General features: G+C 42.7%; 1 protein-coding gene across 1 annotated transcript; it reads right to left on the bottom strand.

Moving 5' to 3' along the window:
- Positions 1 to 1861: 1861 nt before the first annotated feature.
- On the bottom strand, positions 1862 to 22359 carry LOC311328169 (N-acetylmuramic acid 6-phosphate phosphatase-like; the record flags this gene model as incomplete). The annotated part of the gene is made up of 3 exons (XM_084462181.1): positions 1862 to 2014; positions 6860 to 6979; positions 21763 to 22359. 3 exons carry the CDS (start codon positions 22357 to 22359, stop codon positions 1862 to 1864), a joined length of 870 nt encoding a protein of 289 aa, XP_084318307.1.
- Positions 22360 to 26502: the final 4143 nt, after the last annotated feature.

Below are 26502 nucleotides of genomic sequence, written 5' to 3'. Positions count from 1 at the left end.
AGGAACAAATACCTTCCGACAACTGACTAGCTTGTGTGGTTCTGTCGTAGTCAGGCGTTGCAGTTACAGCCAGCGGAAGCAATCAAGCGTATTGCCGTTGGGTGCTCAGTTAAACTTCAATACTGACCAGTACTATGATGGCATGAGGAAAACAATTTTCAGCGATGTTATGGATCGCTCTTATAATCGAACGATTAAACGACATTGTAAGAGTTGTCAAGGCATGGTGGGAAAACGAGAGGCTATGCAACTGGTAGCTGATACGCTTAAAGACTTTGAGGTTTTTTACGCACAGCGCAAGGTTGTGATTGAGCAAACAGGAGGCCTACATATACTAAGTTTTGACGGTGAGGGCTTGGTGATGTGCTAGGAATGGTTGAGTGAAGCAACCATGAAGAACGCGAAAAAGAGTCAGCAGAAGCTGTAAACTAGGCTCAGTCAGGGAGAGAAGAAAGATGCAAACGAATGGCACAGGTAGCCACCATTATATACGGTAAATCCAAATCATCGAACGGCAGAATCGGTTATGGATATAGATAGGAAGAGCGACACTGTTGTTAAATTCCGTCATCCAGCCAAGAATAAGAGAGTATGGGTCAGTGTAGAAAGATAGGCGGAAGCCGTGATAGAATAAGCTTTCTAGGCAGCGCTAAGGCGTGATCCGAAGCAGAAACGGCAGTTGGTCATTGTTATTGATGGGAACCTTCATCAGCGGAAACAGATTACCGGGATTATGAAACAGAATGGAGTTAAGGCAACCATCATCATGAACTTTATCCATGTACTTGAATATCTGTGGAAAGTAGGTCACTGTTTACATGACAAGGTGGATGAGGCTATTGAAAGCGTGGTGGCAGAACGGTCCCTGCAGATACTTAGTGGAGAGACTGACAAGGTGGCCCAGGGAATCAGGCAAAGTGCGAGCAAGAGAGGTCTGACAAAACATGAGGCCATTGATAAGTGTGCAGGTTATCTTCAAAAAAACGACCCTTGCTCTGCTACGGCAAGGTGCTAGATGCTGGCTATCAGATTGCCAGTGGAGTCATTAAGGAAGCTTACCACCATTTGATTAATGACCGAATGCATCTATCCGTGGCAAAGTTGAGTTTGCAAGAGGCATAGTCTGTGTTGAAGCTACGCTCACCGGATTCAAGTGGTGATTGGCAGGTGTATTGGAACTTCCATAAGGAATGCTCTTGCCTTAGTAATCATGGAGAACTAATGAATGTGGCGTCGTAGCAAGGGAACCACACCCAATTGCTTTGCTATGGGTAGGTGATGTACCACAGCAGCCACCGATAATATTGATCATTCTTGCCTGAGCAAACTCCGTAACAATATTAGATTAGCCATCTCTTCAGGCGTCTGGTCATAGTTACCAAATGCATTTGGTAATCCGGCGTTGGTGTGAGCGTTGATCCATGTGTCTGAACAATTTTGATAGTTCTTCCATATAGCGGCGTAATTCTGTGGAGCCCAGTGCGCAGTTTAATCCGACGGAGATGAGTGGGGTGTATTCTACCGAGTTTCAAAAGGCTTATGTAGTCTGACTGGAAAGTGTTTGTCCGGAAGTACCGGTAATCATGATTGAGGAAGAGAAACCAAGCTGATCAAAAAGGTCTTTGACCACATAGATAGATGCTTTGACATTCAGTGTGTCAAAAATAGTTTCAATCAACAGAATATCATAACCACCTTTGATCAGTGCCAGTGCTGCCTGCTGATAGGCAGTAACCAGTTAATTGAAACTGGTATTGCGATAGCTTGGATTATTGACATCAGGTGAGATAGAGGCAGTACGATTTGTTGGCCCCAAAACACCAGTAACAAAGTGTGGCTTATCCGGATTGGTTCTTGTGAACTAGTCGGCCACTTCCAGGGCCAGTCGCGCTGCTTCTAGGTTGATTTTCGGTACCAGATCTTTTATCTGGGAATCTGCCATGGCAATGGCGGTGGCGTTGAAGGTGTTGGTTTCTAGTATATCTGCACCAGCTTTGAGATATTTCCTGTGAATCTGTTGAATGAGATCAGGACGGGTCAGTACCATAAGGTCGTTGTTGCCTCTTACATCACAAGTATGATGGGTAAAGTGCGCGCCACGGTAAACTGCTTCCCCCAGTTTGTAGTCATGAATCATGGTATCCATGGCACCATCAAGAATAAGAATTTGCTTTTCCAGCAGTTTTTGCAGATCAGAAACTGTTTTTTGGATTTGGTGTAGATTGCAGCACGGATAGCAGACCGGTACTTATTTTTTCTGGCGACTATAGTACTAAGAGTTAATCCTGTCTTGCCCGTAGTTTTGTAGATTCCTAATTAACGTGAGTTCGACGCTAGAAAGCTATTGGTACACCTTTTGTTCGTACCTAAGTATCAATATTCGGCTGTCTGGGCTTTCGTACATAGCCAATACGTACTGCCATCAGGTTTACAGCAAAGTTAAATGGTGAGCGGTGCCTAGTCTGTTCGATCTGCAAAATATTCTTCAACTGATCATTTACGCTTTCTATACTTTATCAAAGGTCTTTAGCTCTTTTGGCTTCATATTTTCCCTGACTTTATTTACCAAGTTCAGGCCTTTCTCATGCAACTAGGCTACTAACTTCCCAGAGACGTAGCCCTTATCTCCATAAATCCAACCAGTTAACTCTTCGATGAGATCTGGTACTGGTCTACGGTTATCGGTGTTAGCCTTTGTCAGGCAATATGATAGAATTTCTCCAAGATGGTTAATGATAAGATGTAACTTAAAACTAAATTTCCAACCTGTAGATGTTGTCCTACGTTAGCCTCTTCACTGCAGACCTTGTGGTTGTTGATCCTGTGGTTGTCACAGACAACGATGGGTGTAGAATCAATGAATTACAGGCCAGTTGGTTGTCCCATGCGCTGAGACTTTAGATAAACCGTCAGTGGTATCAAAGCCTATTTCATGAGTTCTATAAAGCTATTATAGGGTACCAAGTTCGGGGAATAGTCTGATTTAGGTTGTGTGATCAGTCGCTGGAAGTAGTGCTTGAAATTGCGAAAGGCACTCTGATGAAAATAGATGATGATGGTCATTATTTCACTGAGCGATAGTTTGATATTACTGTAGGCTTTTTGTAATGGCAGATGAGTTGTCTATGCCAGTGTGATTCACAATGTTATGCAGTAATCATCCACATCACAGAATCCACTGATAATAGACTGGAGCCTCCAGTTCGTTATCTATGGTTTGGTATCAGAAAGATAGCTAAAGTGGCTAGTGCTCACCTGTCTTACACCGTCTAACTCACGTTAATTAACGTGAGTTAGACGCTTAAATGTTGGCTACAGCCCTTGACTTTAAAGTGTTTTAATTGTAGTTATGTTTTTTGTAAAGTGCCCAATATCTCCTTAGGAGTCTTTACCAGACGATAAAGTACTCAAATCACTCTTTTTAAGTAACATGAATATGCACCACAATCTTAAACCTATGTAGCACAAGGGATTATCTCGTCTAACTCACGTTAATTAACATCGGATAAACCCACGGCATGCTTGGTTGACTCGCAGAGGTTTTACCGTGGCGACGGTAGCGAATCTTTATGTTTCGACCAAAAAACGGGAAAGACACCGAATACGGGATTACAAGAGTCTGGCCCATACGTGATGGGATTGATAGTAGCACCTTGTCTTTATTACGAAGAGACGGCGTAAGGTTATTTGCGGAATACTCCGTCACTGTCTTTCACCAACCATGTCAGGAATATACCGACTAGTAAAAAACATCTTAAATTTGGATGATTGTACATTGTCTTTCCTTCAAGCCAACTACATGGCGTTCTTGATTATTTATCGGTAACTCATTAATTCCCTGGAAACATAATGGGTGCGGACTTTTGATACGACAATGCATCTGTTAAAACATCATGGTTTTCGATATATATGTAACGAAAAATAGACGGTTTTATGGTGATCTGATTACCATTGTTCATCATTCAGCTTAATGAGCCTTGCGGGCATGGAGTAAGTTCGCGCAGCTATGTAACTCAACCAAACCTTGATACCATTGCTTTCAAATCAAAGCACCGGTTTGAATCGATAGCCATATTCAGCAAGGTATCTTGGCAGATGCTTATGGTTAATATTGTGGTAACTGCCTTTCAGAGAATTTGTGACGTTCCCTATCATGGTGTTGACTCACGGGAACAACTTATTATCCATCGATTCGTGACCACCACCTGTCACCACTGGTGTATGTTGGTGTTCGGTGTTGGCTATTTCTGTGAATGCACCTAGGCCATCACTGACAACACTGCAGTGATGATAACCGAGTTGGGTTTGTGCCCAGAGGTCCAGCTCCTTTTCTCGGAAACTGGTGGCCATGCTGAAACGTATATACAGCTGGTAGTTTTCCTCGTTGGTTTGCACGGCGGCAACAAATTGGTGTTTGTTTTCAGAACCTCTTCCACGTTTGCCTCCATGTTTTTCATCACAACAGTAGGGATCATCCATATGAACATGTCCCTGCAGATGACGGCTGTCATCACGTTCTTTAATTACTTGCATAAGCTTGTGCTTCTAGAGTCAAGCAGCATTATAAGAGATTTCCAGTTGTCTCTAGAGCTCTAGGGCCGATATGCCACTATTGGTTTGAGTCATTAAAAACATGCCTAGGAACCAAGTAGCAAAGAGCAGTTTGCTATCTTCCATAATGGTGCCACTGGTCAATGATGTCTGGTGACGGCATCGATTGCACTGGTAGAGTTCACTGGTTTTTATGATGTAATACTCTCGACAACAACACAGAGGACATTCAAACCAATTAGGTCACCGGCATTGGAAAAACCTAGCACGGCATTGTTGTTCTTGGCCATATTGCTGAAAGAACTCCACAAGGATCATGTCTTTACTGAAACTGAATTTTGTTCTTGGTCATGATGCACCTGCTACTTCAAGGAAAAGCAGTGTCGTAAGTTTAGACGAGAATGATGCTTAGGTAAGATGGTAATCAGGTGTAGTGATATAATGTCGCAAAACTAATAACTCCATAACACCGTCTCTTGTGAACGCATTCTACGGCAATACCCTCGATTATTCATTCTTCTCACCAGTTCGTGATCATGTGTAGGTTATCATTCAGCACTTTGAATCCACTCTCCAACAAAAGCATGCCACCATAGATAGCTATATCCAGACTGAAGGCAACGAAGTGTCGCGCCTTCTCCTCCAAGGGTATCATAGATAAGCAGACCAATGATGAGTAGCAGCAATCGTTGGTAACTGGTAGCGACGGTGAGCAGAAAAATCAGGTCAGGGGAAATACCTCCAAACAACTGACCAGCTTGTTTGGTTCTGTTGTAGTCAGGCGTCGCAGTTACAGCCCTAGGAAGCAATCCAGCGTGTTCCCACTGGATGCTAAGTTAAATCTCAATACTGACAAGTACTCTGATGGCATGAGGGAAAAAGTTGTCAGCTATGTGATGTATCGTTCCTATGATCGAGCGATTAAACTACATCGTGAGAGTTGCCACAGTATGGTTGGAAAACGACAGACTATGCAACTGGTGATCGCCAACGAATGGCACTGGTAGTCACATTTTTATACAGTAAAACTAAATCCTCGAATGGTAGAATCTGTCATGGATATGGATCGGAAGAGAAACAACGTTGTTAAATTCCGTCCTTCAAAGGAATAAGAGAGTGTTGGCCAGTGTAGAAAGAGAGGTTGAAGTCGTGATAGAAGAAGCTTTCTAGGCAGCGTTCAGGCGAGATCAGGAACAGAAATGGCAGTGGGTCATTGTTATTGATGTGCACGCTCATCAGCGGAAACTAATTACTGGGATTATGAAAAAGAAGGGAGTTAAGGCAACCATCATTATGGACTTTATCAATGTACTTAAATATCTATGGAAAGCCAGTCACTGCTCACATGATAATGGGATGAGGCTATTGATGAGAGATGGGTGACAGAACGTTCCTTAAGATACTCATGGTAGAGTCTGACAAGGTGGCCATGGGAATTCGGTAAAGTGTGAGCAAGAGAGGTCTGATAAAATGTGAGGCCATTGATAAGGGTGCAGACTATCTTCAAAAAAACCGTCTCAAGCTCTGTTATGACAAGGCGCTGGATGCTGGCTATCCTATTGCCAGTGGAGTCACTGAGGGAACTTGCCGCAATTTGATCAATTATCGTATGGATCTAACTATGGCAAAGTGTAGTTTGCAAGGGGCATAGGCTGTGTTGAAGCTACGCTCACTGGATTCAAGTGGAGACTGCCAAGTGTATTGTAACTTACATAAGGAATGCTCTTGTCTTCGTAATTATGGGGAACTAATAAATGGAGCGTCGTAACGAGAGAGCCATACCCAACAGACAAAGCCGGTCTTTCCAAATCAGAAGAAAAAAGCCATGTCAGAACATCACCTCCAGATGGGTATTATTCTGTTTTCATAGAGTTAATTAGTTAACGATCAATAATCAAGAGCGACATGTGGTTGGCTTGAAGGAAAGGCAATGAATGATCATCCAAATTGTAGGTGTTTTTTACAAGCCGGTATATTCCTGATATTGGTGGTGCAAGACAGTTATTATGCAGTACAATTCCATGTTCGACTTTTCTTACTTCCCAAGAAAGTCGAACATCCCATGATTTGCATGGTCTTCAGATAATACGTCTATATGTCCATACTATGGAAAACCAAGAATAACGTCAAACTTACACGCCGATAGCCGCCAGATTAAGCATAATTATGTTGCACTACACCTACACTAGTTACGATATACCCATTGTTAAGTCTTGATTTTAAACTTTCATGACCTCTAAAAAAGTAACCTATTACGTGGAGCATAGTTAACTGGCAATTAAATATGAGGTTATTTTTTAATGGATACCTGCTCTATGGCTACGCCGTTTTCCCGACAGAACTGAGACAGCTCCTCATGATGGTTGCGATAGTATTGAACGTCATAAACGATACGCGCAACACCAGCTGCCAGCAGATTTTTGGTGCACTGATCACAGGGGCTGTGGGTTACATAAGCGGTGGCACCTTCGATAGGTGTACCCAGTCTCGCTGCCCATATTAGGGCATTGAGCTCAGCGTGGATTTCATGTCTGAGAGACCACGAGTGGTGTTCTTCATATGCGGCTTCATTACAGTTGATGTAGCCGGAAGGTGTACCATTAACACCGGTGGAGAGCACCCTTCCATCCTTTACCAGAAGGCAGCCCACTTGAAGGCGTACACACTTTGATAATTTGGATAGGGAGTGGGCCATCTCCATGTAAACGGTATCGCTCATAAATGATAAGGACCTGAAACAGTTCTATTAAAAAACGGATATGGTAGGGCCATACCAGTTTCGATATTAACAGATTCAGGCTGTCTGTGGAGTGGCTTCTGATACATCACTGGTTTTTTTTAAGACAGAAACCTGAGATGGCTACAAAGACCAGCATAATGACGGACAAAGACAAGGCCCAGCTTACGGCAGGAATCTAATCAAGGGACTGATCAAAGTAGCCAGCAACATTTCAATTAAAGACAATAAGGCCAGCCGTAGTGCCAATATTCTCCTTCGTATGCTCAGTCGCTCTGGAAGGCTCAGTGGCATGAATAGACCATAGCCTAATGTGTATATCTGTCTTTCATCACCACTATCAGGAGTACACTCACTCGTAACAAACGCATGGAATTTGTATGATCGTACATTGTATTTCTTTCAAGCCAACCACATGTGCTCTTGATTATTGATCGTTAACTAATTAATGTCCTGAAAACAGGATAATACCTTTCTGAGGTTGTGGTATGGGGGTCTTTTTCTTCTGATTTGGAAAGAATCAGCTTTGTCTTTTGGGTGCAGTTCCCTAGCTACGCGCCCCATTCATTAGTTCTCTACGGTTACGAAGACTAGAGCATTCCTTGTGGAAGTTCCAATACGCCTGCCAATATTCACTTTAATCCAGTGAGCGTAGCTTGAACACAACCTCTGATTCTTGCAAACTACACTCTACCAAGGTGAGTTCCATACGGTCATTGATCCAATGATGGTAAGTTCCCTCAATGACTTCACTGGCAATTGGATAGCCTGCATCCAGCGCCTTGTCATAGCATAGCCTCGGACGGTTTTTTTGAAGATAGTCTGTACACTTATCAATGGCCTTACGTTGTGTCAGACCTCTCTTGCTCGCACTTTGCCGGATTCCCTTGGCCACCTTGTTAGACTCTCCCATAGGTATTTTCAGGGACCGTTCTGCCATCAAACTTTCAATATTCTCATCCCCATTGTCGTGTAGGCAACGAGTGGCTTTCCTTCCACATATTCAAGTATATGGGTAAAGTCAACAATGATGGTTGCCTTAACTCCATTGTTTTGCATAATCACGGAAATCAGTTTCCGCTAATTTAGTGCCCATCAATACCAACGGGTGGGCTCTTTTGGTACGACAATGCAGCGCTAAAACAGCATGGTTTCGATATATCAGGTAACGAAAAAGAGACGGTTTTATGGTTATATGACGTTGTCAAACCAATAACTCCATAGGGTGTGGTTCTTTTAATACGACAATGCAGCCGCTTAAACATCATTGTTTTAGATATATCAGGTAACGAAAAAGGGAGGGTTTTATGGCTATATAATGTCGTCAAACCAATAACTACATAATACCGTATCTTGTGAACGCATCATACTCCAACATCATCGATTATTCATTCTTCTCACCTGCCGGAATTATGTGAACGCTATCATTCATCACTTTGAATCCACTATCCAACCAGAGCATAGTATCATAGAGAGCTATATATGGACTGAAGGCAATGAAGTGTTGCGCTTTCTCCTCCAAGGGTATCTGGATAAACAGGCCAATGATAAGGCGCAGCCATAGTCGGTAACGGGTAGTTACGGAGAACAAAGGAATCACATTAGGAAAAATACCTACAGACAACTGACCAGTTTGTTGGATTCTGTCGTGTTAGGCGTTGCAGTTACAGTCAGAGGAAGCAATCTAAGTGTTTCCGCTGGATGCTTAGTTAAACCTCAATACTTACAAGTACTCTGGTGGCATGAGGGAAAAATTGTTAGCGATGTGATGGATTGCTCTTATGATTGAACGATTAAACGACATTGTTAGAGTTGCCCGAGTATGGTTGGAAAACGACAGGATATGCAACTGGTAGCGGATACGTTTCAAAACTTTGAGGCTTGTTACGAACAGTCCAAGGTTGGGATTGAGCAAACAGAAGACCTCCAGATCCTCAGTTTTGACGGTAAGGGCTTGGTGATGCGCTAGGAATGGTTGATGGAAGCAACCAAGAAGAACGCGCAAAAGAGTCAACAGAAGCTGCAAACCAAGCTTAGTCATGGAGAGAATAAAGATAGCAAACGAATTGCACTGGTAGTCACCGGTTATACGGTAAAACCAAATTATCGAACGGCAGAATCGGTCATGGTTATGGATCGGAAGAGCGACAACGTTGTTAAATTACGTCCTCTAGCTAGGAATAAGGGAGTGTGGGTCAGTGTAGAAAGAGAGGCAGAAGCCGTGATAGAAGAAGCTTTCGAGGAAGCGCTCAGGCGAGATCCTGAGCAGCAACGGCAGTGGGTCATTGTTATTGATGGGCCCCTCATCAGCGGAAACTGATTACCGTGATTATGAAAAAGAACGGAGTTAAAGTAATCACATCATGGACTTTATCCATGTACTTGAATACCCGTGACAAGCCGGTCACTGTTTACCAGACAAAGGGATGAGGCTATTGAAAGCTGGGTGGCAGAACGGTCCCTGACGATACTCAGGGAATAGTCTGACAAGGTGGCTATGGGAATCAGGCAAAGTATAAGCAAGAGAGGTCTGACAAAACGTGAGGCTATTGATCATGGTGCAGACTATCTTCAAAAAAACCGTCTGAGCCTCTGCTATGACAAGGCGCTGGATGCTGGCTATCCGATTGCTAGTGGAGTCATTGAGGGAGCTTGCTGCCATTTGGTCAATGACCGTGTGCCAAAGTGGAGTTTGCAAGTGGCATAGGCTGTGTTGAAGCTATGCTTACTGGATTCAAGTGGAGATTGGCAGGTGTATTGGAACTTCACACAAGGGATGCTCTTGTCTTCGTAATCATGGAGAACTAATGAATGAGGCGTCGTAGCAAGGGAACCATACCAAAATAAGTTTAATGAGAGAACATAGTTCGTTGATATAGTATACATTTCATTGGTTGCGATCAGTGTGGAAAGGTCTTCAGGCGGGCTAGTCTTGAAAAGTTCAAGCCTTGAAGGTTCCGGCAGAAATTGCATGGTTGAAGGTTGATCGCCAAGCCATCCAAATGGAGTGTGTTTTTACTGGCTTTTTGAGAAAGATTTTGAATATGGAGATAAAATAACGATGTAATTTAAATCTATAGCTCTAGGTACTTCGTTAATGTCAAAAAATATTACTACGTTTATGTTTATAAGAATATCGAATTACATTATGCGAAATCCAGCTTCTACAATACTTATGTCTGGTTACATTTTGGAGTTGACTCTGTATTGAGGGGTTAAATAGACCCTATGTCTAACCTGTGTTTTCTCAGATATGTGTTTTTATCAATTAACAGCAATCAGGTCAGCAAATCATGAGCTATAAACGATTATTTTTAATCCTCATCTTTTACTCTATCTTTGGCAATGCTGATTCCCCTGAGATGTTTACAACGGATAATGACAATGCGATTCCATACCCGCAAAATGTGGAAGTAGAATGTAGTGACCGTTGTTTTGGTGAGTTTGGGTTGTGGACAGGGCATTGGAGCAAGATTGATTCTGCACACTCGGTATGTACGTGTTACAAACTGCCACGGTTTACAACGGGAAATCATGATCCTATCTGGAGTGATGATCATGCGCGGGACAGCTGTCCCTCTCGATGTACAAGAGAGGATGGGGCATGGACCGGGGGATGGTGGACAACAGAAGCTGATCAATACTCTGTTTGTGAATGTGTTTTGACATTGGCCGAATGAACCTCCAATGAATCATTTTGGAAATTATAGACGCCTCTAGTTTTTCATAAAGCATAGCAGGCTACCGCATGGTAGCCTAGCATGTATTAACACGAAATATTCGATTTTTTTAGAGGTCATTAAAGTTTAAAATCTCTGACTTACCAAGGGTTACATCGTAATATAGTGTACGCTAACGCAACGCAATTATGCTTAATCTGGCGGTTATCAACGTGCATATTTGGCGTTATTCTAGGTCTTACAGAGTTTGATCGTATGGTAGTATTGGCTGAGGCCCTTGAAAATCATGGGATGTTCGAATTTTCAGGTAAGTAAGAAAAGTCAAACATAGCGTATATCAGTGTATAAAAACTAATCAGTCCCTCATGGTGACTGATGGGGATATTATTTTTTTAGTTACATGAAAGTTATGCATGACTATTTTGGTTAAATTAAGGTCACGCTTCAGTTTAGTTGGTAATGCTCACGATACAGATATTTTCTGATAACTTGGTCATGCATTTCTTCAGAAGAGGGTAACAGATCGTTCTTCTTGCTAAGCGCTCGGTCATAGTTCTTATATTCAGGTTTGCTCGCTCTATTTGTTGGGTAGAGTGCTTACCAACGACATGCTTGTCATCTGGCACGCTATGCCACATAGGACTCCCATCCATCAGCACAGATAAAGATGATCTCGCCTGTATCCGGCTGCAGCTTTTTTAGTAGCTTACCTAGTGTCTGACTGGTTCTTTTACTAAAGTTGCTGGCCAGAACCTCTTTGACTCTTGGTCCCAAGTATAAAACAGCCAGCGCTGATTCTTTGTGCTGCCCGCATATGGCCATTGCTAACCCATCTCACAGATGAGTTCCGCCATGGCATCCTCAAGAGGTAGTTCGGTAAAGTCCGGTGGCGATGGTGTGTTGAGTGCTCAATAACAGTGGTTTGGCTGGCTAAGTTCCATTTACTGGTTAGTGACCACAGTGTTCAGTTATTCTATTAATCTGCTTTTCACCAGCACAATTGATATTTTCCTGAATCATAATGCCTAACCTGTAAAAGACATTGGGTGAGGCTCTTTTGATACGACAATGCAGCCGCTAAAACATCATGGTTTTCGATATATCGTGGAACGAAAAAGAGACGGTTTTATGGCGATATAACGTCGCCAAACCAATAACTACACAACACCGTTTAGTGTGAACGTATCCTACGCCAATACCATCGATTATTCATTCTTCTCACCAGCTCGTGATCATTTGGATACTATCATTCAGTACCTTGGATACACTATCCAACAAGAGCATGACACCATAGGGAGCTATATCCGGACTGAAGGCAACGAAGTGTTGCGCCTTTTCCTTCAATGGTATCTGGATAAACAGGCCAATGATGAGCGGCAGCAATCGTCGGTAACTGGTAGTGGCGGTGAGCAGAGAAATCACATTAGGAAAAATACCTCCAGACAACTGACCAGTTTGTTGGATTCTGTCGTGTTAGGCGTTGCAGTTACAGTCAGAGGAAGCAGTCTAGCGTGTTTCCGATGGATGTGCAGTTAAACCTCAATACTGACCAGTACTCTGATGGATGAGGAAAAAAAGTGTCAGCTATGTGATGGATCTCTCTTATGATATAATGTTTAGACAACATCGTGATAGCAGCCCAAGTATGGTTGGAAAACTACAGATTATGCAACTGGCAACGGATACGGCTTAAGACTTCGAGCCTTTTTACGAACTGCAAGGTTGGGATTGAGCGAACAGAAGACTTGCAGATCCTAAGTTTTGACGGTTAGGACTTTGTGATGCGCCCAGAGGGGTTGAGGTAATCAACCAGTAAGAACTAGCAAAAGAGTCAGCAGAAGCTGCAAACCAAGCTCAGTTCGGTAGAGAAGAAAGATCGCAAACGAATGGCACAGGTAGCTGCCGTTTATACGGTAAAACTCAATCCGCGAACGCCAGAATCGGTCATGAATGTGCATCGGAATAGCGATAACGGTGTTAAATTACGTCCTTCAGTCAGGAATAAGAGAGTGTAGGTCAGTCTGGAAAGATAGGTGAAAGTCGTGATATGAAGAAGCTTTCGAGGAAACGCTCAGGTGAGATCCGGAGCAGAAGCGGCAGGTGGTCATTGTTATTGATTGGCACCTGCATCAGCAGAAACTGATTACCGTGATTATGAAAAAGAAGGGAGTTAAGGCAACCATCATCATGGACTTTATCCATGTACTTGAATTTCTTTGGAAAGTCGGTCACTACTACACTACAGGATGGATGAGGCTATTGAAAGCTGTGGGGCATACGTTCCATGAAGATACTCAGGGTAGAGTCTGACAAGGTGGTCATGTGAATCCGGCAAAGTTCGAGCAAGAGAGGTCCTCAAAAACTGGAGGCCATTGATAAGTGTGTAGACTATCTTCAAAAAACCGTCCTAGGCTCTGTTATGACAAAGCGTTGGATGCTGGCTATCAGATTGCCAGTGGAGTCATTGAGTGAGCATGCCGCCATTTGATCACTGACCGTATGGATTTAACCTAGGTAAAGTGGAGATTGGCAGGTGTATTGGAACTTACATAAGTAATGCTCTAGCCTCCGTAATTATGGAGAACTAATGAATGGGGCGTAGTAACAAGGGAACTACATCCAAAGACATCTAGGGAAATTATGATATAGCCCTTTTCGTACCAGATCTAGAGTCTGGATCACCTTGGCTTTGTTGCCGTAACATGCTCGGAGCTGTATATATTGATGCACTCATAACCAATGACTCTGATGCATGGAATGTCACTATCGGACAGGCAGTTGTAGAAATGATTATTTATGGCCTTGGTTTTACCGGTAAAACGGTGCATATGGTTCCAGAATTTTTCGAAAACAAGCCTGTTAATCGGCTGGTTGGAGAAGGCATTCAGCCAGAACATGTAAACTATAGTAGTCTTGGACTGGCTCTTGATGACTTGTATGACGCTGTTGTCAGCAAGTTGTATCTGAACCTTGCCATCAAAGGCCTTCCATCATCTGAAACTGCCCTGCATGGCATTGAATATGGCCGGTACTAGCCTGTATGTGTATGGTGATTACAACAGCGATGAAAACCCAGATGACTTTACCTGCATCCATATCTGTTATGGCTATAGTCGTGATCACTGTCTTGACTTGAATCAGGTGGTATTACAGTTAATGACAGATAATCATGCTGGTATTCCTCTATTAATGGCTCCATGCAGCGGCAATCAAAAAACACTTGGCCTGCTTCCAAGAGGCCTTTCAAAATCGCTATTTGGTAGAGAATGCGCCATTGAATGTTGCTAAAACCATTCAGTCTCTCGATCAGAAAAAACAGCTGTTTATCTTGCTAGTTCCCATGAATATCAAGGAGTTTAGGGTGGCTCTTTTGATACGACAATGCAGCCGTTAAAACATCATGGTTTTCGATGTATCTGTTAACGAAAAGAGACTGGTTTATGGTTGTATAACGTCGTCAAACCAATAATTACATATGGGGTGGTTCTTTTGATACGACAATGTAGCCGTTACAATATCATGGTTTGCGATATATCCGGGAACGAAAAAGTGATGGTTTTATGGTTATATAACGTCGTCAAACCAATAACTACATAACACCGTCTATTGTGAACGTATTTTACGACAAGACCAGCGATTATTCATTATTCTCATCAGCTAGTGATTATTTGGACGCTATCATTCAGCACCTTGAATACACTATCCAACAAGAGCAGGGTACCATAGAGAGCTATATCCGGACTGAAGGCAATGCAGTGTTGCGTCTTCTACTCCATGGGTATCTGGATAAACAGGGCAATGATGAGCCGCCGCAATCGGCGGTAACTGGTAGTGATGGTGAGCAGAGAAATCACGTTAGGAAAAATACTTCCCGACAACTGACTAGATTGTTTGGTTCCGTAGTAATTAGGCGTTGCAGCTACAGCCAGCGGAAGCAATAAAGCTGTTTCCGCTGGATGCCAAGTTAAACTTCAATACTGACAAGTACTTTGATTGCATGAGGGGAAAAATTGTCAGTGATGTGATGGATCGCTCTTCCGATCGAACGATTCAACGACATCGTGAGAGTTGCCTAAGTATGATTGGAAAACGACAGGCTATGCAACTGGTAGCAGATACGGCTAAAGACTTTGAGGTTTTTTACGAACAGTGCAAGGTTGTGATTGAGCAAACAGAAGATCTGCAATCCTAAGTTTTGACGGGAAGGGCTTGGTGATGCGTCCGGAATGTTTAAGGGAAGCAACTAGGAAGAACGCGCAAAAGAGTCAGCAGAAGCTGCACTCCAAGCTCAGTTATGGAGGGAAGAAAGATCGCAAACGATGCTACAGGTAGCCACAGTTATATATGGTAAAATCCAATTCTCGAACGGCAGAATCGGTTATGGATATGGATATGGATATGGATATGGATATGGATATGGATATGGATATGGATTGGAAGAGTGACAACGTTGTTAAATTCCGTCCTTCCACTAGGAATAAGAGAGTGTGGCCCAGTGTAGAAAGAGAGGTGTAAGCCGTGAGAGAAGAAGTTGTCGAGGAAGCTATCAGGCTAGATACGGAGCAGAAACGGTAGTGGGTCATTGTTATTGACTGGCATTCTCATCAGCGGGAACTAATTACCTAGATTATGAAAAATAAGGTAGTTAAGGTAATCAAAATCATGGACTTTATCCATGTACTTGAATATCTGTAGAAGCCGGTCACTGCTTACACGACAAGGGGTATGAGGCTATTGAAAGCTTGGTGGCAGAGCGGTCCCTGAAGATACTCAGGGAAGAGTCTGACAAAGTGGCCCGGGGAATCCGGTAAAGTGTGAGCAGGAGAGGTTTGACAAAACGTGAGGTAATTGATAAGTGTGCAGACTAGCTTCAAAACAACCCAAGCGCTGTTATGACAAGGTGCTGGATGCTGACTATCTGATTGCCAGTGGAGTGATTGCGGTAGCCTGCCGTCATTTGATCAATGACAGTGTGGCAAAGTGGAGTTTGCAAGTGGCATAGGTTGTGTGTAAGCTACACAAACTGGATTAAAGTGGGAATTGGCAGGCGTATTGGAACTTTCATAAGGAATGCTCTAGCTTTCGTAATCATGGTGCACTAATGGATGTGGTGTCGTCGCTAGGGAACCATTCTCAAAGGAGTTAGTTAAAAAAGCGCCTTCGATGTCATCGCAGCCTGTTGAAGGCCATGTGGGTTTTTACTCCACTGGAATATCTTCTTGTTATGGGGAGGTTGAGCAACGTTTGGCTTTGTCCCTGAATGATACTCGCAGGCTCAGTGATCAGAAAGCGCTGACCAAAAAGGTACAGGAAAAGTCACTGAAGGAGGCCGGTAATCTGGGAAAACTTGGCAAAAAGGCATTTCTCTGCCGGGATGATGCTTTGAAGGCATTGCCTCTCTGGCAAAAGCAATGTGAATACTGTCAAAGCTCAGAGCTAGAGGTTATCAGCAAGCCATGCTATGGAAAAAAGGCTGTCTATCGACGGATAGTGAGCCTGATCATATGGAATACCATGTACAAGCATCATGCTTCGTAGCATGCGAGAAGTACAAGTATTCACAGGCTTCACTCGGTTGCTTTATTATGGCCACTCATGACCTGAATCAGGACGATCTAAATGCAGGTAAATTGTGGTCTACCTATAAGTCGCAGCAACATGTGGAAAGAGGATTTCGATTTCTGAAGAGCTTAATTTCCTAGTGTCGGCCCTTTACCTTAAAAAGCTTGAACGCATTGAAGCGCTGCTGATGGTAATGGCACTATGCCTTGTGGTCTACGCTGCTTTACAGAACAGAACAAGACATAAGCTAAAAAGACAAATCCTATTCTTTCCAAATCAGAAGAAACAGCATACCAGAACTCCACCGCCAGATTGGTAGTATTCTGTTTCTAGGCAATTAACGTGAGTTAGGCGAGATAATCCCATGCGTTACACAGGCTTAAGCCTTTTTGTATATATTCATGTTCTAGGAAAATAGTGATTTGAGTACTTTATTGGCTAGCAAAGGCTCAGAAGGAGACATTGTGTACTTTTCAAAAAACATCACTATGACTCAGGTCCTTAAAATACAATGGATGTAGCCAACATTGAAGAGTTTAACTAACGTTAATTAATGAGTGGACTATTAGTAATCAAGAGCGAGATGTGGTTGACTTGAAGGAAATACAATGGGTGATAATCCAAATTTTAGGTGTTTTTTACGGGCAGGGATATTACTGATGTGGGTGGTGAAAACGGATTAATCAAACGACCGGTAGTAGCTTTACAGCTCCCGTCAGATCTCTCCTCCATGCCAGATGATGTGACAGGTGCTCGGTTGCAACTCTGAAGTGGTTATAGTTATCCGTACACACAGACTCTGGTAGTATCCAAAGCCCTAAGGTGTGTCACAATATCAGAAAAGAAAGTTAAAACCTATACGACAGAGTTAAATTAATCAGCTGTGAAACTGGCTGTAGAATCAGATCAGGTAGTAACTGAAACAGCCAGAGATTTTGTTGTTTACGTTAATACTATGCATACATGGATTGCCAAGTATTATCGACCTAAGGCATTTGAAAAAGTCTAGAAGAATGATGAGCACGTATACAACGAGCTGAGACGTATACGTAAAAGAAGTAGCGAGGTTTAAAGAGGAGCCTGCCATCTTAAAAAATGCGCCAGCCTACTGTGTGAGAGAAAGACTTTAAGATTCTTGTTTGTTAGATACCATCAGGATAGCTTCAGTATCATGCCATGTGCTTGGTTATGTCGATATTCTGAACAGGCTATTACAATTGTCGTTCTCGTACTGAGTCGAAAATATCCAAGGAAGACATAGCAATTGAAGGTAAGGAATGAGAGTTCTATGGTGAAAGACAGGTGAGCCCCAGTCACTTAGCTATCTTTCTGATACCAAACAGAGATAACGCACTGGAGGCTCACGTGTATATTGTCAGTGTATTCTGTGATGTGGATAATTTCTGAATAACATTGTGAATCACAATGGTATAGACAACTAATCTGTCATTCAAAAAAGCCCCCAGTGATATCTAGGTTACCGCTAAGTGAAATAATTAACGTGGGTTTGACGCTTCAATTTTGGCTACAGCTCTTGGATTTTAATGGCTTTAGGCATAGTGATGTTTTTTGAAAAGTGCCCAATGGCTCCTTCGGAGCCTTTGTCAGACAATAAAGTACAAAAAGGCTTAAGCCATTGTAGTGCAAGGGATTATCTTAGTTTAACTAACGTTCATATGCTAAATTTTGCGGCTAGCGACGTGTAAATTGGGCGTTAATCTCGGTTTTCTAGAGTTTGGTTATATGGTTGCATTGGCTGAAGCTCTTGAACATTAGGGGATATTCGACTTTTTGGAAAAGTAATAAAAGCAGAACATAGCTGCGTGTCAACAGAACCTAGAGCTGAACGGCCTTGTAGAGGTCTTTTTCTGGCCAGTTTTCAACCAGACTTTTGCGAATGTCTGAACGCTTCTGCTCGCTCATCTGACAGATGCCTTTTTCTGCAACTTTTGAATAAAATTTCCTCATATAAGTTTTATTGACTGGGTTGGGGATAATGAAGTACTTTATCCCATACTGGACCTTGGTTTTCTTTACGGATGATTTATCAAATGGTGATAAACCCTGTTCTTTCAGGTCAATATCATATAGGAGGTCACAGATAAATAGTCGGACATTGTAGTGCTTGCCATCGATCTTTCCGGGCGTAATTGCTTTGTGCTGGTACTCTTTACCGGAGTTTTTTTGTTCCTATGGCAGTACTTTGAGCTATTGAGCAGATGGGTTGGCGAAACTTTGGGAAATCCGTTATACTTCAGTTGTCTCAAAGTAAAGGCCCTAATATTCTCTTTGTGGCCTAGCTTGGCTGATGAATGTTCTCTAGCAGTTAAATAAAATATTTCGTAACCAAATGGTGCCGCTTTATTTAAAAACTTTCTGGCCCAAGGAACAGAAGAGGCGTCGAATTGCATTTCAAAGTTCTTCATCTTTTCTGCAGGTCATGAAAATGTCTGACACAGAGTGAGAGTTCAGTGAATATGTGGGTAATCAATTAGCGTTTCGCGAATATCTACAACAGTAGCTTTGTTTTTTGTTTTTTGTTTTTTGTTTTCTGGTTTTCTGGTTTTCTGGTTTTCTGGTTTTCTGGTTTTCTGGTTTTCTGGTTTTCTGGTTTTCTGGTTTTCTGGTTTTCTGGTTTTCTGGTTTTCTGGTTTTCTGGTTTTCTGGTTTTCTGGTTTTCTGGTTTTCTGGTTTTCTGGTTTTCTGGTTTTCTGGTTTTCTGGTTTTCTGGTTTTCTGGTTTTCTGGTTTTCTGGTTTTCTGGTTTTCTGGGAGCTCCGGTGCTTTATTGGCAAGATTGTATGCTTGGAGTGCTGTAGCATTGAAGTTTGCAGATTGTCTAACCCAAAGATCAGCCACTATTAGTTGTTGGTGGTAATTCTTAGGAACATCCAATAATACATTTTCAGACTTGGTTTCCCGTACTCTAGCCTTATGGTTTTCCTCAGGGTTCAGTGTATTGTAGTCACTGGCTGTTGCTTCTTCCCAAAAACCATAGACGGGGTTAGGTAACATAAACCATTCAATGCCGAATTTATTCTGATTTTGAGAAACCCATGGTTTCTTCATTAGGTAAAGTACCTTGGTTACTTCTCCAAGGTCTTCCAGCTGATCTCCCAAAAACATGACGTGGTAATAACCCATGTCAATAATGTGGCGTAGTTTATCTTTCTTGCTAATGGTTACATTCTTTTCATTTTACAGCATGATATGACTTTTATTACGTACTGGATATCCCATACTTTTTAACTTGCAAGTGTGACTGTTTTAGCATCATTAAGTCGCTCACTGATGTAAAATATATCTACACCAATTCTGTTGGCTTTCTGCAGGAAGTAGACTGAGCTTGGTAAAGCAGTTGCATCCTGATGATTCCACCAGAATCTCGACCGCTCTATGATTCTGGACTCATTGGTATCAACTATGCTGCTGAAATAGGCTGTGCTTGGGATTAACGTATCATCAATATTTGTGACAATTGCAGCATTTTTGCCATCAGGTATCTTTGGCATAATTCTTTCTAACTAGTAGGCAGTAGTGTTGAAACTTTGATGTTGATAAGCGCATATTCTCTTGGATGCTGTTGCTAATTTTCAGTAATAATTATTTCATTGTTTAAATCTTTTTGTTCATAGCTGTTGGCAACTAAGGATTTTACGGTAATAAGTAGCTGCGTGAGCAATAGAACTGTCAAGGCTTTCTTGCCCATGTAGTCATGGTCTCATCATTATGTTGCGTTTAAATTGACAGGTACAGAATAGAAAATGAATTTGATAGCTTATGGAAGACTTTGCTCTCAGTTTGTTGACGAATAAGTTCCTTTCTATTGACAAAGGAGTTAAATTTTTCGTTTAAATCCATGATTGATCATCATGGTTTGTGCGTGCTGTTTCGTGGCTTTTGGGCATGAAAAGCTTGGCCATTGATGTGTTGACTCTCACCTCCCATTAGATAGAGATAAATGGGCATGATGTCTTCCGTGGCTGGCAAGCTTTGCGGGTCTTCGCCCGGGAATGCGTTAGCTCTCATGGTTGTTCTGGTACCACCTGGGTTGATACTGTTGGCTCTGACAGAGCTGATTCCATCCTCTTCATCAGCAACTATCTGCATCATGCCTTCTGTGGCAAATTTTGAAACGCTATAAGCCCCCCAGTGAGCCCTACCTATATGACCGACGCTTGATGAAGTAAAAATGACGGATGCTTTTTCAGATAGTCTGAGTAAAGGCAATAATTCTCGTGTCATTATGAATGCAGAGTTCAGGTTGACCTGCATGATTCGCATCCAAGTTTCCGTAGGGTATTGGCTGATAGGTTTTAAATCACCAAGAAGGCTGGCGTTATGGAGTAATCCATCCAGCCGGCCGAATTCATTTTCAATAGTTTCAGCAAGGTTGATGAAATCTATATCGCCAGCACTTTCTAGATTTAATGGAGAAATGGCAGGCTGCGGCCACTGGTTAAGTTCTATTTCATCATAAACCGCTTCCAGTTTTTCAGTATTACGGCCCATCAGGACAACGGTAGCACCGTGACGAGCGTATGTTAGTGCTACAACTCTGCCAATACCACTGCCAGCCCCGGTAACCAGTATAACTTTTTCCTTGAGCAGGTCTTGGGGAGCTTGGTATTTAAACATGGTTAAAATCCTCACTATGAAAACGCCATCTCTCTGCCATGGTTGCTATAATGGCATTGGTGGTAATGCTTTTTGGTGCGGCTCTTTTGATACAACAATGCAGCTGCTAAAACATCTTGGTTTTCGATATATTAACGTGAGTTCGACGCTTAAATTTTGGCTACATCCCTTGGATTTTAATGGCTTGAGTCATAGTGATGTTTTTAAAAAATGCTCAATGGTTCATTCGTAGCCTTTGCCAGACAATAAAGTACTAAAATCACTATTTCCCTGTAACATACAATATGTACAAAAAGGCTGAAGCTTATGCAGCGCAAGTGATTATCTCTTCGAACTCTCATTATATTAGGTAACGAAAAAGGGACGGTGTTATGCAGTTATTGGCTTGACAACGTTATATCACCATAGAACTGTTTCTTTTTCGTTACCTGATATATCAAAACCCCTGATGTTTTAGCGGCTGCATTGTCGTATCAAAGGAACTGTATTCAATTCTTTTGGTTAACACAACGTACAAACTATTACCTCAGGCTAGTGATCTATCGGCAGGAATCACCCAATTAAATTGCTTAAACCAATCATGTAGCTGTATGACATTGTCAATGTTGAGATCTGCCTGCCACTGTTCAGGATCATCTCCTTCTGCAATATAGCCATAATGGGCGGCAACAGTTGTCATGCCAGCTCTCTTTCCTGCTTCGATGTCACGGGCATGGTCGCCAATATAGAGACTGTGTTCTGGTGAGCATTGGGCTTGCTTGCAGGCCAGTATCAGGGATTCCGGATCAGGTTTCGCTCTTTTGACATCTTCCGGACAAACAATGGAATGACTTTTATCAAGCAGGCCGGTCTGTCGTATAAGAGCAAGGGCGTAGGCCTTGGGCTTGTTGGTGACTATACCCCAAGCTATATTGCGATGCTTGAGCTCATCTATCAATAGCAGAATACCTGGGTATGGGTGGGCAAAAGTTGAGCGACTCTGATCTTGGATATGCTGGTAATAATACTCCAGAAACAGCGCCCTTTTCTGCTCCAGCTCTTTTCCGATGGGAATGTTAAATGCCAACTGCATCAGTGCTCTGGAACCGGCCGACACATGCCGTCTGATCACCTGACCATCCAGTTCTGGATGTCTGTGATCGGTTAGCATCTGGTTAACGGTGATGACAAAGTCTTCTGCAGTATCAAGCATGGTGCCGTCAAGATCAAAAAAAACGCCTTCAATGGCTTTCATAAGCATTACTCTTGCTCATTGTTGTTGTCGTGATGCCGGTAACCAGAAGTTCTATCATTTTCTGATTAATTGGCTATGGCTTGCACCATCAACACAACATGTTATTTGTGTTAATGTTCAGCCGGTTTGGAGCCATAGATTAGATAATTGACATCTACATTCTTTGGGTTGAGTCGATATACTTTGGTCAGCGGGTTGTATGTCATTCCTGTCATATCATGAATATTGAGACCAGCTTTTCTCATATCCCAGCTCAGCTCACTGGGTTTTATAAATTTACTGTGCTCATGTGTTCCTTTTGGCAGGAGTTTGAGCATGTATTCCGCGGCTACAATGGCAAAGAGAAAGGATTTTGTGTTGCGGTTAATGGTCGCAAAAAATATCTGTCCTTTTGGCTTTAGGAGTTTGCTGCAAGCCCTGATCACTGAAGCTGGGTAGGGGACGTGCTCTAACATTTCCAAACAGGTAACGGCATCAAACTGTCCTGGCATTTCTTCTGCCAGCTCCTCGGCTGTGCTTTGACGATAGTCGACGTCAACTCCACTTTCCATGCTGTGTAGGTGGGCAACGGAGAGGGGCGCTTCTCCCATATCGATGCCAGTTACATCAGCACCTCTGCGAGCCATTGATTCGCAGAGAATGCCTCCGCCACAACCAATATCAACAACACGCTTGCCTGCCAGATCTACTCGTTCATCAATATAATTCAGACGTAGTGGGTTGATTTCATGCAGTGGTTTGAACTCGCTGTCAGGATCCCACCAGCGACTAGACAGTTCTTCAAATTTGGCAATTTCTCCAAGATCCACATTTTGTGCTGAGCGTATTTCAAGCATTCGTTCTGATCCGCCAAAGTAGGTATTAAATCGAGGCAGTAATATCTGCCATGTATCCAGATTATACCTTAAATATTGCATCCTCTCACAGAGGGTGGAGAGCTTCGTTAATGCTTGTGAATATGAGGTGTCTTTTCTTACGAGATAGGTGCATATTGAGTGCGGTTAACGTTCCACAGAATAGGTTGGTCTAGGTAAGTAAACGTTAGTTCTACTAGAGAATTCCTTGCGCTACATAGGCTTCATCCTTTTTGTACATATTCATGACACAGAAAAAGAGTGATTTGTGTACTTTAATTGGCGGGTAAAGGCTACGAAGGAGGCATTGGGCACTTTTCAGAAAAGATAATCATGCTTAAAGCTCTTCAAAGACAAGGGAGGTAGCCAAAAGTGAAGAGTCTGGCTAACGTTATTTATAGTGTAACAATTGGTAAATCGAGGATTTTAAACTTCCATTGGCTATAAAAAAGTAGAACATAGCATTACTAACAGAAGGCGTACCAATGGCTTCGGGTGTGGTTCCATGGCTACGATGCCACATTCATTAGTTCTCCATGATTACGAAGGCGAGAGCAATCCTTATGGAAGTTCCAATACGCCTGCCAATCTCCACTTGAATCCAGTTAGCGAAGGTTCAACATAGCCTCTGCCACTTGCAAACTCCACTTTCCCCAGATTAGATCCATACGGTCATTGTTCAAATGGCGGCAAGCTTCACCAATGACTTCACTGGCAATCGGATAGCCAGCATCTAGCGGCTTGTCATAGCAGAGCTTGGGATTGTTTTTTTGAAGATAGTCTGCACATTTATCAATGGCCTTCCGTTTTGTCATACTTACCTTACCCACACTTTGCCGGATTTCCGTGGCAGCTTGTCATACTCTTACCTTAGCATCTTCAGGGACCGTTCTGCCACCCAGCTTTTAATAGCCTCATTCCCCTTGTCGTGTAAGTAGTGACCGGCTTTCCACATATATTCAAGTACATGGATAAAGTCCATGATGATGGTTGCTTTAACTCCCTTCTTTTTCATAATCTAGGTAATCAGTTCCCGCTGGTTATGGTGCCCATCAATAACAATGACCCATTGCTGTTTCTGCTCCTGATCTAGCCTGAGGCTTTCTCGGAAGTTTCTTCTATCACTGTTACCACCTATCTTTCTACACTGGCCCACACTCTCTTATTCCTAGCTGAGTATGGAATTTAACAACGTTGTAGCTCTTCCAATCCATATTCATGACCGATTCTGTCGTTCGAGGATTTGATTTTACCGTATAAACGGTGGCTACCTGTGCCATTCGTTTGCGATCTTTTTTCTCTCCCGGACTGAGCCTAGTTTGCAACTTCTGCTGACTTTTTGCGTGTCTTCTTGGTTGCTTCCCTCAACCATTCCGGCCGCATCCTAGGCACTTACAGTTGAAACTGAGGATCTGCAGGTCTTCTGTTTACTCAATCACAACCTTGAGCTGTTCGTACAAAGCATCAAAGTCTTGAGCAGTATCAGCTACTAGTTGCATAGATTGTCGTTGTCCAACCATACAGTGGCAACTCTCACGATGTCGTTTAATCGTTCGATCATAAGAGCGATCCATCACATCGCTGGCAATTTTTTCCTCATGCCATTAGAGTACTTGCCAGTATTGAGGTTCGGTGTGGCTATTTTAATACGACAATGCAGCCGCTAAACATCAGGGTTTTCGATATCGCCGGTACGAAAAAGAGACGATGTTATGGAGTTATTGGTTCCTAATTACTATCTAATCTAATCCTCATTCTCGTCATAAACTTATGACACTGGTTTCCCTCGAAGTAGAAGGTACATCATGGCCAAGAACAAAATTCAGTTTAAGAAAGGCATGAGTCTTGTGGAGTTCTTTCAGTAATATGGGCAGGAACAACAATGCCGTGCTAGGTTTTTCAAATGGCGGTGGCCGAATGGGTTTGAATGTCCTCAGTGTTGTTGCTTGGAGTATTGCACCTTAAAAACCAGTGAGTGCTACCAGTGTAATTGCTGCCGTCACCAGACATAATTGACCAGTGGCACCATTCTGGAAGCTAGCAAACTGCTCTTTACCACTTGGTTTCTAGGCATATTTGTAATGACTCAGACTAGGAATGGCATATAGGCCATAGGGCTCTCGAGACAGCAGGGAATCTCTTATAATGCTGCTTGGCGCTTGAAGCACAAGCTTATTCAGGTAATGAAAGAACGTGATGACAGCCGTCCTCTGCAGGGACATGTTTAGATGGATGATTCACTCTGGGGTGGTGAAAAACATGGAGGCAAACGTGGAAGAGGTTCTGAAAACAAACACCATTTTGTTGCCGTCGTGCAAACCAATGAGGAAAACTATCAGCTATATATGCGTTTCAGCATGGTCACCAGTTCCCGTGAAAAGGAGATGGAACTATGGGCGTAAAAGCATCTCGGTGATCATACCTGCTGTGTTGTCAGTGATGGCCTCGGTGCATTCACAGGAATAGCCAACGCCGGACACCAACATATAGCAGTGGTGACAGGTGGTGGTCACGAATCGATGGCTAATTAAGGTGTGTACGGGGTCAACACCATGGTAGTGAACGTCAAAAATTCTCTGAAAGGCCGTTACCACAATATTAACCAGAAGCATTTGCCAAGATACCTTGCTGAATATTGCTTTCGATTCAACCGCGCTTTGATTTGAAAGTAATGGTATCAAGGCTTGGTTACATAGCTGGGCGAACTTGCCACATGCCAGAAAGGCTCCTTAAGCTGGCTGATGAACGATGGTAATAATGTATTAGTTTGACGACGCTATATCACCATAAAACTGTCTCTTTTTCGTACCGGAAATATCGAAAACCAGGATGTTTTAGCGGCTGCATTGTCGTATCAAAAGAGCCGCACCATATGTAGTTATTGGTTTGACGAGGTTATATCGCCATAAAACCGTCTCTTTTTCGTTACCGGATATATCGAGAACCATGATGTTTTAGTGGCTGCATTGTCGTATCAAAAGAACCACACAATGGCTTACTGAACGTCGAACTTACGCTCTGTAAAATGGATATAAGGTTAACCCGTTTATTCTTGGCTCTGTTGACATTAAGGTTGCTCAGCTCAGCCTTATGTCAACAGAACCTCGTGGTTTTATCCGAGAGATGTCTCGCGATACCGGCATGTCCTGTGGTAGTCTTGCACTTTTATTGGTTATCAACCAATAGCTGTATTACGGAAGTGGTTGACCTCAGTGGCGTTTTTATAGTTCTGTTGGGATTGCTGCTG

This window comes from Borostomias antarcticus, assembly GCF_949987555.1.
Source record: "Borostomias antarcticus genome assembly, contig: scaffold_156, whole genome shotgun sequence".
NCBI classification, from domain to species: domain Eukaryota; kingdom Metazoa; phylum Chordata; class Actinopteri; order Stomiiformes; family Stomiidae; genus Borostomias; species Borostomias antarcticus.
The sequence above is the reverse complement of the archived record's forward strand: the minus strand, read 5'-3'. Positions and strand labels throughout refer to the sequence as shown.